The sequence below is a fragment of the Curcuma longa genome, chromosome 20, assembly GCF_044706935.1.
Source record: "Curcuma longa cultivar G26 ecotype Majalengka, Jawa Barat chromosome 20, ITB_CL_G26_1.1, whole genome shotgun sequence".
Taxonomy (NCBI): domain Eukaryota; kingdom Viridiplantae; phylum Streptophyta; class Magnoliopsida; order Zingiberales; family Zingiberaceae; genus Curcuma; species Curcuma longa.
Genome location: NC_133880.1, coordinates 2,960,291 through 2,978,175, shown reverse-complemented (window position 1 = coordinate 2,978,175; position 17,885 = coordinate 2,960,291). Strand labels below are relative to the sequence as shown.

The following is a 17,885-nucleotide window of genomic DNA, read 5'->3' as shown; positions in this document are numbered from 1 at the left end:
GCGGATCGCTCATGCATGGATTTTTTGGGTCTCTGCATTCTGTTATGCAGCTTCTCAGGTACATCTTGCTACTTTGAATTCTTCTAAATGCCATCAAGTTTCTGTGTGAAAGATGCTTGAACAGTTGCCAAATCACATTTTCAGGTAGGCTTTTGAGGAAGGCCATTCTCATCAAGGTTATTGCTTTCTAACAAGTTAGTTTACAATTTTGAAATTTCAAGAAGGCATTCAACTTGTCCACCAAACCTCTACCTAATAGGCACTTGACTAAAGAGAATGAGATTTGAAAATGGTAATAAAACTTGGGGGAAAACTGAGGAGGACAAAAAATGAGAAGTCTTTTAGTGTGACTTCAAGTGCCCATAATTAAGTAAAAGTATATCATTAGGCTTTTTCTTTGACTTTTGTCCATTGTTTCAGATAATGATAATAGTTTCATGCCAATTATAGATGTCAGTTCAAAAATACGATATGAACAGCAGTTACTTATTAGCATTTAGTTCTCTTTGATGGCTAAAAATCTTTAAAGCTTTTTCTTCTTCCTCTTCTTCTTGAAATGCCATGTTTCATATATCTCAAATTTGTCTTCTTTCTGCATTTAGAATAGCATTCACTAGTGCCACATGATATGCTTGACATTCAATGATCTTTGAAAACATTTGTTTGCTAGATTATGCTAATGAATGGAAAAACAGAAATTAATGATAATTTCTTTAATTGTTTCCATCTGTGCTTCATTAGCAACAAAACCCTATGTTCTTGCTTGATATCGCCTTCGGATGAGTCGTCGGACACCTGACTTGTATGTTGAATGACTAAAGTGGTATCCACGACCAGTTGAGAAGAAGAGGACATCAAACTCTAGCGTACCGTCAAGTGCCGAGCTGCAAGGAAAAGAAAGAGGATGAGAACGGAGATCAGGGGTGCCCTGACTCAGCCGCTCCGACACTCAAGTCAGGCCGTAATTCGAAGAAGGCACAAAAAATGGAGAAGAGTATGTTTTTGGCCGTTTTCGCGTACCTGCATTTGCGAGAAGCGAGGTCCTTATATAAAATTGTTAGAGAAAAAGATGTTTCATCTTTCGTAAGGAGAGTATCCATCAGTGGAGATGTCCTATCAGAGAAGATGTCTTATCGATAATATCCTATCAGTAGAGATGTCCTATCAAGGGAGAAGTGTAAGGAGAATATCTCATTACTGCCGCCGTTGTAGTGAAGAGTTTCATCATTCATGCTTGTGTTGGCATCAGACTGCGTCATCATAAATCATGCCTCATTAATGAGGCAGATGAGCTACCCTAAATATCATATCATTGTATGTGTTCTTCTGGCAGCGATTTGACAAGTTGAATGAGGGAGTGAATGGAGTAGAGTCAGTTGAGTGCTAAGTAGGACACTAGGTAGTGGAGCTCGGATAGTTTGGACTCGGTGTGTGGTGCTGAGCCAGATTTGGACTTTGAGCAAGGTCGGGTGTTGGTGTCCAAGTCGGATGTTGGATCCCGAGCTGAGCTGATTTCTGAGTTGGGTGTTGAGTCCCGAGCTGAGCTAATTTCCAAGTCGAGTGTTGGGTCCCCTCAGGATTTATGCGTGCGAGGAGTCGAGTCGGCAGCTCGACCAAATGGCTAGGGTAGGGAGCTTGAGTGTGAAATTTCAACGTGAAGCTAGGATGTAAGACCGAGCTAGTCAGTCCTGGAGTTAAGTTTTTCGACTAATGTGTGGTCTCCACTTGAATCAAATCTTGACTTTCCTGATCCAGGTATACCAACCCCAAACACCCTACTAGTGCTATAATCCTTAATCTCTCTTTAAATTCATTTGACTTGAATGTACCATTAGCAATCTAATTTGAGCATCTAATCACTCGAACTATTATACAGTGCGAGCCAACTCGATAATCGACTGGATCGTGCCTACAACATACAAGTGACAAAGAACCGAACTAGTTGATGCACACACTCACACTCTGCAACCCTGCACACAAAGAGCATGACACAAGCAAAAGGCTCACACAAATCTCCTCCCAAACTTAACCATTTTCCTGCAAATGCTTCAAAACTTAACCACGTTACTACCATTCATTCAGTGCTGCGACAGCAACTGATACTAGTTATTAATCCCCTTCACTCTCTCACAAATCTTTGCCATTTAATTCGATCGCCAGACTTGCTGCAGCTCTTTGGAATCAACAAACATGGTATAAATTGCTCCACAATTCCTGTGTTTGCTTGCTAACTCACTGAAACAATTGGTTCCTGAGATTAATACTGTTCCTGATGGTCGGGTTGATGAAGGCAGTGAGCGAGAGGCAGCAGCAGCAGCAGCTGCCGCCGCCGGAGAAGAAGCCCCGGTTCCGACCGCCTTTGCCTGCGAAGACCGTCGTCCTCCTCGCCGCAGCTTGCTTCTCCCTGGGCCTGCTCCTTAGCAGTGGAATCAGCAGCCTGGTGGCTTCCGACAACAGAGCGAGAATTGCCTGCGACTCCAAGAGCTCCGCCTCCAAAGATTGCGACCGGAAACGTGTAAGAACTCAAACACGATCCTTCTCTCGTGTTCCGTCGTAGTAACAATTTGTGCGTTCGTAGAGATTGGAGGAGGCGAAAACTGGAGACGTGATGGATCAAGTGTCAAGAACTCATCAAGCCATCCAGTGAGACCTCTCTCTCTCTCTCTCTGTTTTCAGTTTCAAATGCATGATTTTGATGCTTTTGCCATAAATTCTTTTGAAGAGCACTGGACAAATCGGTATCGAAATTGGAGATGGAACTGGCAGTCGGAAGGATGAGACTGAACGGAGGAAGAGGAGGAGGAGGCAGTTACACTAAGCAGCTGAAGAAGGCGTTCGTGGTCGTCGGAATCAACACCGCTTTCAGCAGCAGGAAAAGGCGGGAAGCCGTCAGGGCTACCTGGATGCCTACAGGTATTTTTAAAAAATAATTAAAACAGTAAATAAAATAAATTGTAAATATTTTTTGACCTGACGGTAGGAGCGAAGCTGAAGAGGCTGGAGGAGGAGAAGGGGGTGGTGGTGCGATTCGTGATCGGGCACAGCGCGACGTCCGGCGGAGCCGTCGACCGCGCCATCGACGAGGAAGACGCGGAGACGAAGGACTTCCTCCGCCTCGATCACTTAGAAGGATACCACAAGCTCTCCGCCAAGACCAGAACCTTCTTCTCCACCGTCGTCGCCATTTGGGACGCCGATTTCTTCGTCAAGGTCGACGACGACGTGCATCTCAATTTAGCTATGCTCGTCGCCACACTTGCCCAATATAGAAACAAACCCAGAGTCTACATCGGGTGCATGAAATCCGGTCCGGTTCTATACCAAAAGTAAGCATACACTTTTTTTTTTAAAAAAAGAGAAAACTCATTTTGGAAATTGTATATTTATTTCTTTTTAATTAATTCAGGGATGTGAAATACCATGAGCCGGAATTTTGGAAATTCGGAGAAGAAGGGAACAAATATTTCAGACACGCCACTCTACGCCAACTCTACGCCATATATCTCCATTAATGCGTAAGCAATTTTTTTTCTTTACAATTTATAAATATATAAGATTGATATTCAAAGACCCAGGCTCGATTGCGTCAGTGGCATATCTCCATTAATGCGTAAGCAATTTTTAAATATATATATATATATATTATAATTTGAAATAATTATATAATTTTCTTTTAGGCCGATACTTCATAAATATGCGAACGAAGACGTGTCGTTGGGTTCGTGGCTGATCGGCTTGGAAGTCAAACACATCGACGAGCGGAGAATGTGTTGCGGAACACCTCCCGGTAAAGTTACCCGATCGAGTTGACATTTTCAAAAATCACCCCTCGAAGTTTGAAAATTTGCTCTTGGCAGATTGCGAGTGGAAGGCGGAGGCCGGGAATTTTTGCATCGCCTCGTTCGACTGGCCGTGCAGCGGAGTGTGCAAGCCGGTGGAGAGGATGAAGGACGTGCACGGCACGTGCGGAGAGGGGGCCGAGGCGATTTGGAACGTGGCGCTCTGAATTATTAATCGAATTAAAAATAATAATAATAAGAGAATGATGAGTCAACGTATGAGTGTCTCTCTTTATTTTTTAAATTAAAAAAAATATCCACTCTTTCTTGGGTTCGAGTCGATCCCGGTCCAATCAGATCGATCCGAGTGAGACGTGGCGGTTTCGTCATCTTGTTCTTGAGATATCGGTTCTGATGTAAGTTGGACCGGCGGTCCGACGGGAGTGGAAGGTCCGCTAACCTGTTCCTGCGCAAAAGCTTACCTGATGAGCCGGGAGGAGAGACGAGTGGGGCTCACTTCATTTGGTGGAGGGTGGATCGGGTATAATTTCGACCGTTCTGATTCTCATTCGCTCGACCATCGTCGATGGCTGCTTCGGGATTCTCGCCGTTTTCTTCGACGGCTCCGCCCCGTTCGCGGCTGACGAAATCGTTGAGCAGGAGGCCGCGGAAGCTCTCCGCGCGATGCTCCGTCGGTCGGAAAACGCTCGCACCTGTCGGTGAGACCTCGTTCGAATCGAGAAATCCCTTTCCAGGTGATATGCTTCTTCCGCCCATTCCTAATACCTTAGTTTGGTTGATTGTGAATCGAACAGGTGGGTTGTTATCATTTGTATGCTGCATTTGTAGGAATGTTGTAAGTAATGGACAAGAAATAGTCTTCGTGGTGTTAAAATATCCTCACAAGCTGGAATTGATACGGTTTGATTTTAAATGGATTTTGAGAGAAGAAAAAATTAAAACCAAACTGGAATGTTTGAAGTTTGAAAAATCCAAAATCGAAGTTGAATGGAAGTCGTTCCAGTTCGATTTCAAACTGAACTGAAAGTATTGGTTGGTTTGGGTTTGAAACTGAAAATAAAAATCATATCAATCAAAAGAAAGTATAATAGCAATGTTTCTATTCAAAATAACAATAAAACTTATTACGATGTAAGGTTTACGCAGCTAGAAACATATACACACGCTGAATGGTGGAAGCGTTCTCTTCATACTGTGGTCTGAGTAGTTTTGTGTGTGGGTCTGCAGGCAAAAGGATAAGATTGGCTGGTGCAGACCGACACTGAATGGTTTTTCAAACCTTGATTCTGATCATTTAGAAGGAATCATCTTGTCTTGAGTGTTTGACACATCATCTTCCTCTTCTCCATCTTTTCTTGTTGTTTGTTGATAAGACATTTAGATTGCCGATGGAAGGTTTTTTCCATTGAGTATACTCCAACCAACATAATCAACGCAATATTGTCACTACCTGATAACCTGACCCTACCTGAAACAAGATTAATAAAGATAAAACCAGAAAATGACACAACGTGATCCAAATATATAAAGAGGTTGACACAGATTTACCCATTTACAAAGATAATCCATTTTAAAAAACCATTAATAACCTTTATATTATATAACTTAATTCAGAGTTTAGTTAATTTCATACCTAATAAAATTATTTTAAAAAATGTATAATTATTAGTTGGTTTTACATCATTGCCTTTTATATAGATACTTGCAGCACATGGAGTATTTCCTTCGCAATCATGTATCTCCTTCGACAACAATATTGTCATTGTTTGATGCAAAAGAGAAGCGGGTGAAGCTTGAGACAGAGAAGGACGATTGTAGAAGTGTAAGAGAAAGCTAAAATCCAATCCAAAATGTCACCCATTTAGGTGGAGGGTCCAACAATACTCATGTATGCCCAAGAGTGTTGCACTCAATCATGTAGAGGGAAGACATTATCTCTTAATTCTCGCATACCCTTTCATTTCCAACATTGTCGGAGGATTAGAGGTGGAATGGTTTAGATACCATGTAAATGCACAAGGGGAAACTCTATTCAATCTAAATACAGAAAACTTAGATGGGGTTCCCTTGAAGAGAGCTTCACTTATTAGAGTCATAGTGAATGTTTTGTAAAGATTAATTGGGCTTTTGCATATAGCTAATAGTGAAAACTAGATGACAGCTGGTTTATTTGAGACTAAAAATGTCAATATCCAATTATACAAAGGCGACAAAGTGTGCCTATCATTCTCTTTTTGTCTGTTTCATATGCTACATATCAAAGAAAATAGTTGCACCACAATATTTTTGTTTCTAAATTCACGATTAATGGTACAAGATGGATTTGTTTGAATCAGATTTGCCTTTTTTTATTATTATTCTTTTCAAGTAAATAATATAATATCCAAATGTGTACATTAACATTAGTAAACATGGTTGTTTCTAAATTTGCTGTTAATTGCTCTCAAGGCACTAAGGAAAAAAGTAACAGAGAAAATATCAATGCTTAACTCTGACCTAGCGATTTTGTAACAATGGTCTGTTGTTCTTTTCAACACGCAGACTTCATAAGTTTGGTTTCCAGAAAAGTTTTCTTCTATATTCTAACTAATGTGTGTCTTCCAGGGAAGCCAGAGGCAGATATAGTTGTTATTGGAAGTGGTATAGGTGGATTATGTTGTTCTGGACTTTTAGCTAGATATCAGCAAGATGTTCTGGTTTTAGAAAGCCATGATCTTCCTGGAGGCGCTGCTCATTCTTTTGATGTAAAAGGTTACAAATTTGATTCAGGGCCCTCTTTGTTCTCTGGATTTCAGTCAAGAGGACTTCAAGCTAATCCTCTTGCACAGGTGATTCCTGGTGACATATTTAGATATCTATTTATCAAGAAGATTTTTTTGAATGTATGTTTCCCTTTATCTACGAAATGTCTGTTTGTAAATAGGTGTGCTTTATAGATTTTGAAATAAATACTACCATGCGGTAACGTAATCATAGTCTTGGATAGGCCCTGTGGTAATTCATCTTCCATCACTTTATATGGAGCAGGTAAAGTGATTTTAAGGTATAAACGAGTCAGTAAGGAGATTCTGATTGGATTTCCTTCTTATTTATTTTATTTGCACGATGAATTGTGCCAGTTTACATAAGAAAAGAAAAGAAATTTATTGTGGCAGTAATTTATTTATTCCTTCACACTAGAGGAATAGTTTCAGTATCCTGGAATCATAAAACACTTTATGGTTGGTTCTTTCCCTTAACTTTCTTTATCCTGGGGGCCCAAAGTCTCTTTGTTGATTGCAAATTGATCTGTAGAGGCATTCTGGAATCTGTTTGAACAGCAATGGATTTCTTCATCCTTAACATTGATTTGTTTTGATATCCGTTAGGTTCTTGATGCACTGGGAGAATCAATTCCATGTGCAAGTTACAATTCATGGATGGTCTACATTCCAGAAGGTGAATTCCTGTCACGTATTGGGCCTACAGAGTTTCTTAAGGTGATGTGGATTATCCTGTTATTCATGGACTATCACCTTTCAATTTTGTTAGCTTATTTTATAGTTCCTTTGCCTTTTTTCCCTAAGTGCATGAAAAATCTCTGACAAAAGAGTGAAGTTTACGTCTTTGAGCAGCAGCAGAATGAATCACCAACAGTTTGTAATGCTTTTTTTTATCCTTATTAAATATTTTATCTTCTATTTTCTTTTGAAAAATGTTACTTTTTAAGAAAAAGATGTGTGAAAACGTTCACACTGTAGTTACATTAATAGAAAAATGTAGCAGATAGTAAAGGTGAGCATTGCATGAAAAGCTCCAGCAGCTTTTTTTGGTACTCTGTTCTCCCAAGACATAAACATCCAAACCATTGCTGCAGCATCAGAGCAATGTATCCATTTACCCTCGAAGATCCTTGCACACCGAGGCCAAGCTATCCATAGCGGGTGTAGCCATGCTTGAATGACTGTATTGACCACCCAAGAATGCACCTCACCTGACAGAAGACCATGCATCCATGGCTCCTGAAGGAAAGCTGCTGGAATTCTGCAGTTATTATGTAATCGACACTCTATGTGGAATATAAATTTCTTTAGTGGGCAACTTACTTCTACGTACATCCAGACAGGCAATTGCCATATGCCAGTGATGATGCTAGTTGCAATTACATGATCATTTGAAGATTCTAGTGAAAAACCCATTTGGAACAATATTTCTAGCACTCATGTATTCTGTTTGTTAAACAGCTTTAGACAAGTGAAAGTGAATTTAGGAAGTGCTTCATATCTAGTTAACTGGCAGGATGAACATTCTTAATATGGGATTGGTACAGAGGACAGGTCCATGTATTAAAACAGATCCTAGTATCCTACTTATTTAATTTGCAGCCAATAATAAATATTTCTGATGCGGTTAGACAATCCATGTTCATGATCTTATGTTAGCATCACATAGCTAATCCCATGAAATACATAATTTTGTTTTGTTGCTCGCAGAAAAAGAAGCTATGTATAAGTTTATCTATTCATACTTGCTGATATAGCGCTTGCATCATTCAACTTTAAGTTTATGTTCTTTTTTTTCCCCTCTCTATAGTTTGTATTGAACATTATCCTTATTTTTTTTAGATACCTGATAATTTACCCGATCATTTACAGGACCTAGAGACATATGTAAGTCTTGATGCTGTTCGTGAGTGGAAAAAGCTTCTTGTGAGTTATCAGTATTCTTTGGTATCAATTTTTGTTCTCATAATGCATGTTAAGGTTATATATAAATCATAGTTTTTGCTACAACTGTCATCTGAATCTTCAGGCATCAAATTTCTGGCAAAGGACATAAACTATGTATATAATTCTTCCCCTAAAAAAGGGAAAAGAAACTACATTAGGCATCAAACTTCTGGCAAGCACATAAACTGCATGTAGAAATCTTCCCATAAAAAAGAAGGGAAAATAAACTACTTTAGTCATTAAACTTCTGGCAAGGCAAGGCACATAACTGCATGTATATAGTTAATGCTTATATGCTTTCCACATTTCTTTCAACTATGGTTTGAGGTTGAAACTTGAAACCCATTAGTCTCCTGTCATTTTAAGTTCAAATAGCTATTTTTCTTGTGTTATGCTATCATGCTTAACCATTTGCATTCATTGAAGTCCCATATAGCTCGCAAGCGAGGCACCAACATCCTATCTCATGCTTGGAAGCCAATTTAATTTTGCTTGTACTCCTTAATTAGCTCTCTTCCTCTCACTTGTTCTTGGTTGGCTGATAGTACCTGAGCCGGCTGTGCAATCTCTAATATTTTTCAGTTGGAACATGTTAGGATAGTTTGAGTTCTTACCTTTTCATTATTATTTTTTTATAAATGAATTGCCAAATGTCACTGCAGGATGCAGTTCTCCCATTATCTTCAGCTGCAATGGCTCTCCCCCCTCTTTCTATACGAGGTGACTGGGGTGCTCTCTCAACTGCAGCAGCAAGATATGCTCCATCACTCCTGAAGTCATTCATCCAGATGGGGCCCCAAGGAGCTTTTGGTGCTATGAAACTTTTGAGACCCTTCTCAGAGATACTTGATTCTCTTGAGCTAAAACATCCCTTTATCCGTAATTGGGTGGATCTGTTATGTTTTCTACTTGCAGGAGTTAAATCTGATGGCATAATTTCAGCAGAAATTGTAAGTTCTGTTTACCTTGTGAGGATTTATGTTGTTTGATTTTTTAAAATATATTTCTCAGATTATATGACAGTCAATTGCAATCAGAGTATCTTGCATTTTCTAACTTAAGAAGTTTGGACTTGCCTTTTTTTTAGCAATTGTAATACAGTAATTAAACATATATACATTCTGTGGTACTATGATGGTGAAATAAATCCTACCAACTAGACATGCCAACAACATATTGCCAAAAACAACAAAAACCAAGTATTATCCCACTTGGTGATGTCGGCTGAATAGCTCTATCTTCTACTATATCATTATCTATATTTAAATAAATTTTATTTTATTTTATCGTTATTAATCAAATCTTCTTTGATCATTTTCTTTCTCATTTAATATGTGTATTTGTCATAGTTTATATGTATAACCTTGACTTTCTATCTAATGTTCTTATTTATTATCTTGTGCATGCTCGTATATCTGCACATCCACTTTAACATCCTCATCTTTTGCTCGTATGTTCAAGTCATAATCCAACATTTAGCTTCATATATCATAATAGGTCTAACGACCGTTTTGTAGAACTTCTCATTAAGTTTTAAAGATACTTTGCAATCACAAAAACACCTGATGCTCTCTTCTATTTCAAACATCTTGCTTATTGTTCCGGTTGAAACCAGCTTCGGGACACGTCACCGGACCTCCTCGTAGATGGTTATGAACAGGAGCGGGCGGTGGAGACAATGAGAGCTTCGCGGTCGCCGTAGATTTCACCGGAGTAGGTGATGAGCAGCGACAACCTCGAAGATGGCCTGAGAACACAAGGATCGTCAGTAGGAAGGCCAGGGGGTGCCCTGGCGCGACCACTCCGACGCTCAAGTCAAGGACGGCGGGAGGAAGAAGATGAACAGTGTAATGAACTTGAGCGTAAAGAGAAGAGTATATGTGGAAGAAGCTACCTGTGGAGGAGGGAGTGGTCGTTTTATAGAGAGATGAGTGTGTACCTGTCACGTCATCATTAAAGGAGATCCCATCACAATTAATGAGGTGAAGGAACAATTGAGTTATCTGTCCCATCGTTGCTAGTAACCATCTTGTCATGGCCCATGTGGGTGTCAGAAGGATGGCGATAATAAATGAAGGGCGTGGGCCAGTCAGAGAACAATATGGGACACTGTGCTAGCGGCACTGTAAGGCGAGTCTGCTGAGGACTCGGATTCGGCAGGATTCGGCCGGATTCGGCGAGGCTCCTGCCGAATGGAAGGATTCGGCGAGGTATCTGCCGAATGGGTGTACTTCGTCGGTATACGCCTAAACTACTTGAGGTTACAGACTCAATGAGTTGAACTTGTGCGTTGGGACCAGACTTAGACTCGAGTTCGACCATGATGAGCCCATTGGATTATCCCCGGAACATAAGCCTCCCCACTAGTCTAGTCGAAGGGAGCGTGAGTCGGACTGACTAGACTGAGTTGGACTCGAGTCTGAGTCAGGTCCGTAGACTCAGCTGATCAAGTGGGAGAGAGTGAAACCTGGAGTCCGAGAGGATAGGGGCGATGATAACCCGTAGGTAGAATACTTTGCAAGTCCGGTGAAGGAGCTGGTACAGATCCAAGATAGTCTTCAAAATGAGACCAGGGGTATGAGGCCGAGAGGGCTGTAGAGAAGCCTTGGAAGGATGGCTGAGAAGCCTTCCTGGAAGGAAGGCTGAAGGAAGCCTTCCTGGAAGGATGGCTGAGAAGCCTGGAAGGAAGGCTGAGGAGCCTTCCTGGAAGGAAGGATGGAAGCCTTCCTGGAAGGATGGCTGAGAAGCCTGGAAGGAAGGCTGAGGAGCCTTCCTGGAAGGATGGCTGAGGAAGCCTGGAAGGATGGCTGAGAAGCCTGGAAGGAAGGCTGAGGAGCCTTCTTGGAAGGATGGATGGCTGAGAAGCCTGGAAGGAAGGCTGAGGAGCCTTCCTGGAAGGATGGCTGAGAAGCCTGGAAGGAAGGCTGAGGAGCCTTCCTGGAATGGATGGGAAGGCTGAGGAGCCTTCCTGAAGGATGGATAAGGCTGAGCCTGGAAGGAAGGCTGAGGAGCCTTCCTGGAAGGATGGATGGATGAGAAGCCTGGAAGGAAGGCTGAGGAGCCTTCCTGGAAGGATGGATGACTGAGAAGCCTGGAAGGAAGGCTGAGGAGCCTTCCTGGAAGGATGGATGGCTGAGAAGCCTGGAAGGAAGGCTGAGGAGCCTTCCTGGAAGGATGGATGAGAAGCCTGGAAGGAAGGCTGAGAAGCCTTCCTGGGAAGGAAGGGAAGGAAGGCTGAGGAGCCTTCCTGGAAGGATGGCTGAGAAGCCTGGAAGGAAGGCTGAGGAGCCTTCCTGGAAGGATGGAGGCTGAGAAGCCTGGAAGGAAGGCTGAGGAGCCTTCCTGGAAGGATGGCTGAGAAGCCTGGAAGGAAGGCTGAGGAGCCTTCCTGGAAGGATGGATGGCTGAGAAGCCTGGAAGGAAGGCTGAGGAGCCTTCCTGGAAGGATGGCTGAGAAGCCTGGAAGGAAGGCTGAGGAGCCTTCCTGGAAGGATGGATGGCTGAGAAGCCTGGAAGGAAGGCTGAGGAGCCTTCCTGGAAGGATGGCTGAGAAGCCTTCCTGGAAGGAGGATGGCTGAGAAGCCTGGAAGGAAGGCTGAGGAGGAAGGCCTTCCTGGAAGGATGGATGGCTGAGAAGCCTGGAAGGAAGGCTGAGGAGCCTTCCTGGAAGGATGGCTGAGAAGCCTGGAAGGAAGGCTGAGGAGCCTTCCTGGAAGGATGGCTGAGAAGCCTGGAAGGAAGGCTGAGGAGCCTTCCTGGAAGGATGGCTGAGAAGCCTGGAAGGAAGGCTGAGGAGCCTTCCTGGAAGGATGGATGGCTGAGAAGCCTGGAAGGAAGGCTGAGGAGCCTTCCTGGAAGGATGATGGCAACGGGTTGGGGGTTCGCTTCCTGGTCCCCGAAATCCAAACCCATATATCATCCCCGTCCCCATGGGTATCATAATTTAAATACTGGAAGGAAGGCTGAGGAGCCTCGTCGGGTTTCGGGTAGCCTGGAAGGGTTTCGAGGGATTCCCCGAAGGTTTCGGGGTTGGTTTTCCTGGAAGGATATTTTCATGAGTATTCCCCATATCCATACCCATCTCCATCCCCGTCTTATTTTTTTAAATATTAATTTAAATAAATAAATATATATATATATATATTATAAAATCCTTACAAAATTAACATTATAAAACCAAATATTAAACTCTAAAACAAAACATTATATCTAAAACAACATCCAACTAATGCATAATCGATACAATAAGTTTGGGTTGAGAAGCCTGGAAGGAAGGCTGAGGAGCCTTCCTGAAGGATGGCTGAGAAGCCTGGAAGGAAGGCTGAGGAGCCTTCCTTCGGGGATGGCTGAGAAGCCTGGAAGGAAGGCTGAGGAGCCTTCCGGAAGGATGGCTGAGAAGGGAACGGAGCCTTCCCGGAAGGATGGCTGAGAAGCCTGGAAGGAAGGCTGAGGAGCCTTCCTGGAAGGATGGATGACTGAGAAGCCTGGAAGGAAGGCTGAGGAGCCTTCCTGGAAGGATGGATGAGAAGCTTCCTGGAAGGAAGGCTGAGGAGCCTTCCTGGAAGGATGGATGGCTGAGAAGCCTGGAAGGAAGGCTGAGGAGCCTTCCTGGAAGGATGGCTGAGAAGCCTGGAAGGAAGGCTGAGGAGCCTTCCTGGAAGGATGGCTGGCTGAGAAGCCTGGAAGGAAGGCTGAGGAGCCTTCCTGGAAGGATGGCTGTGCAGGATGGCCGACTGGCCGAGACTGAGTGACCGACTGAGCCGAATGACTGTGTAGGATGGCCGACTGGCCAAGCAGAGTGAGGACCTTCCGAATGATGTGCTGGATGCACTGGCCGAGCAGAGTGGCCGACCGACTGGCAGAATGTGCCGAATGACTGAGCAGAGTGGCCAACTGACTGAGCAGAATGGCCGAATGACTGAGCAGAGTGGCCGAATGACTGAGCAGAATGGCCGAATGACTGAGCAGAATGGCCAACTGACTGAGCAGAATGGCCGAATGACTGAGCAGAGTGGCCACTGAGCAGACTGGCCGAATGACTGAGCAGAGTGGCCGACTGACTGAGCAGAATGGCCGAATGACTGAGCAGAGTGGCCAACTGACTGAGCAGAATGGCCGAATGACTGAGCAGAGTGGCCAACTGACTGAGCAGAATGGCCGACTGTTTGAGCAAAGTCCCTGTATGAATGAAGGTGAAGCCGAGATGGCGGCAGAGAGACCGAGTGCTCATGAGATTAACTGAGCCACTGACTGAATGAGGCCAAGAGGCCTGTAGAGAGGCTCAGAGGTTGAATTTGAGCTCGATCCCGACTATGTCCGAGTCGGGAGAGTAGTGTCGATGGCGTAGGTCCGAGACCTAAGTTTGTCGATGGAGTAGGTCCGAGACCTAATCGATATGTCGATGGAGTAGGTCCGAGACCTATGCATCGATGGAGTAGGTCCGAGACCTAATTATGTCGGTGGAGTAGGTCCGAGACCTATGCAGAGTCGATGGAGTAGGTCCGAGACCTAATTATGTCGGTGGAGTAGGTCCGAGACCTATGCAGAGTCGATGGAGTAGGTCCGAGACCTAATTATGTCGGTGGAGTAGGTCCGAGACCTAAGTTTGTCTTGATCCGCGACTATGTTCGAGTCGGGAAAGTGTTGAGAATGGCTGAAAAGCCTTAGCACGGGGAGGGCCTGTAGAAGCATCACTGTTATTCAAGTGTAAGAAAAGTAAAATATTTACCGTAACATTTAGCGCTCTTGGCCGCTAAATGCGGTAAGGCTGGAGATGTGTAGCGTTCCATGGCCTGGTGGACCTGGGCCTGGTGGGCTTGGCCCCTGGTGGGCCTCCGCAGATTCGAACAGCTTGAGGACCGGCGCCGGCGGAGCTTTCGCGGAAAGAGAGGGAAGTCGTGAAGGAGAGGCCGGCGCTTCCAGCGGCTGTCCGGAGATCGCGAGGACGGCGGCGGCCACCGCCTTGTCGAAGTCTTACTGCATCATGGTGATGAGGTGAGATGGAGGAGGTTGGGGAGGTTCGTCCGTCGGCATCTCAAATCCGGGCAAAGAGGTTCCCACAGACGGCGCCAAATTATGTTCCGGTTGAAACCAGCTTCGGGACACGTCACCGGACCTCCTCGTAGATGGTTATGAACAGGAGCGGGCGGTGGAGACAACGAGAGCTTTGCGGTCGCCGTAGACTTCACCGGAGTAGGTGATGAACAGCAGCAGCCTCGAAGATGGCCTGAGAACACAAGGATCGTCAGTAGGAAGGCCAGGGGGTGCCCTGGTGCGACCACTCCGACGCTCAAGTCAAGGACGGCGAGAGGAAGAAGATGAACAGTGTAATGAACTTGAGCATAAAGAGAAGAGTATTAGTGGAAGAAGCTACCTGTGGAGGAGGGAGTGGTCGTTTTATAGAGAGATGAGTGTGTACCTGTCACGTCATCATTAAAGGAGATCCCATCACAATTAATGAGGTGAAGGAACAATTGAGTTATCTGTCCCATCGTTGCTAGTAACCATCTTGTCATGGCCCATGTGGGTGTCAGAAGGATGGCGATAATAAATGAAGGGCGTGGGCCAGTCAGAGAACAATGATGGGACATGCCAGGGCACTAGGGCGAGTCTGCTGAGGACTCGGATTCGGCCCGAGGAGTCTGCTGAGGACTCGGATTCGGATTCGGCAGGATTCGGCCGGATTCGGCGAGGCTCCTGCCGAATGGAAGGATTCGGCGAGGTATCTGCCGAATGGGTGTACTTCGTCGGTATACGCCTAAACTACTTGAGGTTACAGACTCAATGAGTTGAACTTGTGCGTTGGGACCAGACTTAGACTCGAGTTCGACCATGATGAGCCCATTGGATTATCCCCGGAACACTTATATTCTATGTAAAACAACAGCCAAACCATTCAATATGTAGATCCTGTTCAATTCTACTAATTTGATGAATTCACCATTATATGTTTTTCTTATTTATGTTTATTCCAGGTATATATGTTTGCTGAATGGTATAAACCAGGTTGTGTCCTTGAATATCCTTTGGATGGAACTGGAGCAGTAGTCGATGCTCTTGTTCGAGGATTGAAAAAGTTTGGGGGAAGGCTTGCACTGGGTGCTCACGTCGACAAAATTGTCATTGAAAATGGTCGAGCTACTGGTGTCAAATTAAGAAGTGGGCAGGTTTTTTTCGTCACTCCATTTACCTCAGGCCTTCATATCTGTTTTCTCGGCATTTTTGAAGCATGGATTTGATAGATTATCAAGAAATTATTTTCTGCTTACAGTTTCTCTTTCCAGTTTATTCGTGCCAAAAAGGCTGTTGTAAGCAATGCATCTATGTGGGACACCCTCAATTTGCTTCCAGTAGAATCTGTCCCAAAAACTTACAGAGATCAGGTTCAAGCAACCCCTCAATGTGAATCATTCATGCACCTTCATTTGGGCTTTGATGCACAGGTAAGCTGATGGTAACTAACAGCTCTCTAATCCATCTCTCCTTAATTGCTATCTACTTTTATGATTAGGAATTAACTCTTTCCATATATCAAAATCAGTTGATCTCTTTCTTGATGGCTTCACTGTGTATAATTCTTTTGTATAAAACTTAAAATTTTCTCCAAATGACTATAAGAAAAACATTTACACTGCCATTACAAGAGACATTGTCTTTGCAATTATTACTATTCATAAGGGAGCTAGAATGATTATTTCGAGAGAAAAAGCTAACTAAAATTATGAATGATGATTGAGGAAAGCCAGATTTTGGGTTTGTTAAGTATTTTGCTGTAGGGTATTGCCAATATCTCCTTATTCCACATGAAATAATAAATAACCTTCATTGACTATCACTGTGTCAATTGTAAACAAGCAAAATAATTCCTTCCATTCATTCAAACATGTCAATATTTATCCTATAAAATCGACACTACTGTAAAATCAACTTGTCATGCATTGTAATGAAACCTAAAAGAAAGAAATTTGTCAATTTCTCCCATTTACTTTTAGGAAAAAATAAAAGAGAAAATAATTTAACTTGACGTACTCCCTTTGTTTTATCTCCCACAAATCAGGTGAAAGTGGAGGTAAGGGAAGTTTTGAGTCTTTAGTAAACAGAATTTAAGTGACATTACTATCTTCTTTTAGGTTCTTAGAAGTAAGTTGTGTGGAAATTGTCAGAGGGAAAATAATGCTATTTATTTCTTTTCTTTGCCACTTAAACTAAATTCTTTCTCTTGCTCCATCCCCTTGAACTAAACTCAACATTGCACTTCAAGTAGACTAACCATGAGCATTTGACAGAATTTACCGGAAGACTTAGGGATCCATCACATAGTTGTTGATGACTGGAGCAGGGGTGTAGATGCTGATCAGAATGTTGTATTAATTTCGATTCCGAGTGTACACGGTAAGGGATTAGCACCTCCTGGGAAGCACGTCTTGCATGCTTATACTCCAGGAACAGAACCCTTTGGATTGTGGGAAGGGCTCGATCGTAGAAGTATAGTATACCGAAAACTAAAAGAAGAAAGATCAGAGGTACTCGTATTTACTGGCACTCTAGCGTTTTGTTTTGATTATTTTCATGTCTACCTAGTTTAATGGTTTGGACTGCTTTGTTTCACTATGTTCCTAGTTTTCGTTCTTTTTGTGAGTTTGTCTATTTTTCTATGTGAGATTGTTTATCCCTCAGGATGCATAAGGTGGTACGGATTCTCCATGTGAGTTTTATCCTTTTCCATGATGCATCACTTTAGCTTAAATTCTTCGAAGTTGAAATCTGTTCTTTTTTATCTCTATTTGAAAGCAGAACTGCTCCATGGTTTGTTACTTCCGGAAAAATGTTTCAGGTGATGTGGAGAGCAGTTGAGCGTGTCCTTGGCCCCGGCTTTAGCCGCGAGAAATGTGATGTAAAATTAGTCGGAACACCACTGACTCATCGAAGGTTTCTCAGGAGGAACCGAGGAACATATGGGCCAGCTATAAAGGCAGGAAAAGGGACTTTCCCTGGCCATTCAACGCCGATTCTGCAGCTATTTTGTTGCGGCGATTCAACTTTCCCAGGCATCGGTGTTCCAGCAGTGGCAGCTAGTGGTGCCATTGTCGCCAACACTTTAGTGTCCGTCGCGCAGCACTCTGAGCTTCTCGACGCCATTGGCATTTGATTGCTCTATGTAAGATGCTGCTCCTTTTGTGTATGAAATGTTTTCTCCTCGATGTTTAGCGACTGATCTATTTTGGTTCACTGGCTTTGCAAACATTGTCATAGCCTCCACCAAGTTGAAGGGCATTAGATACGACATACATTCGAGCTAGAGATCAGTATGGAAGTGCTACAAACCGAGAAAGAACAGCTACCTCACGACGACGTATTTTCAATTGATTATTGGATT

At 43.3% G+C, this 17,885-nt stretch overlaps 1 protein-coding gene and 1 pseudogene across 1 annotated transcript; both read left to right on the top strand.

The window, feature by feature from the left end:
- Nucleotides 1–11: 11 nt before the first annotated feature.
- On the top strand, nt 12–4,006 carry LOC141813561 (putative beta-1,3-galactosyltransferase 8; annotated as a pseudogene).
- A 313-nt stretch (nt 4,007–4,319) lies between these two features.
- On the top strand, nt 4,320–17,861 carry LOC141813772 (prolycopene isomerase 1, chloroplastic). Its single transcript, XM_074701755.1, has 10 exons — nt 4,320–4,534; nt 6,405–6,628; nt 7,169–7,279; nt 8,435–8,488; nt 9,172–9,459; nt 15,484–15,675; nt 15,793–15,951; nt 16,795–17,031; nt 17,343–17,666; nt 17,762–17,861. The coding sequence occupies exons 1-9, from the start codon at nt 4,366–4,368 to the stop codon at nt 17,655–17,657; spliced, it is 1,749 nt and encodes a 582-aa protein (XP_074557856.1). The 5' UTR covers nt 4,320–4,365; the 3' UTR covers nt 17,658–17,666; nt 17,762–17,861.
- The last annotated feature ends 24 nt before the right edge of the window (nt 17,862–17,885 follow it).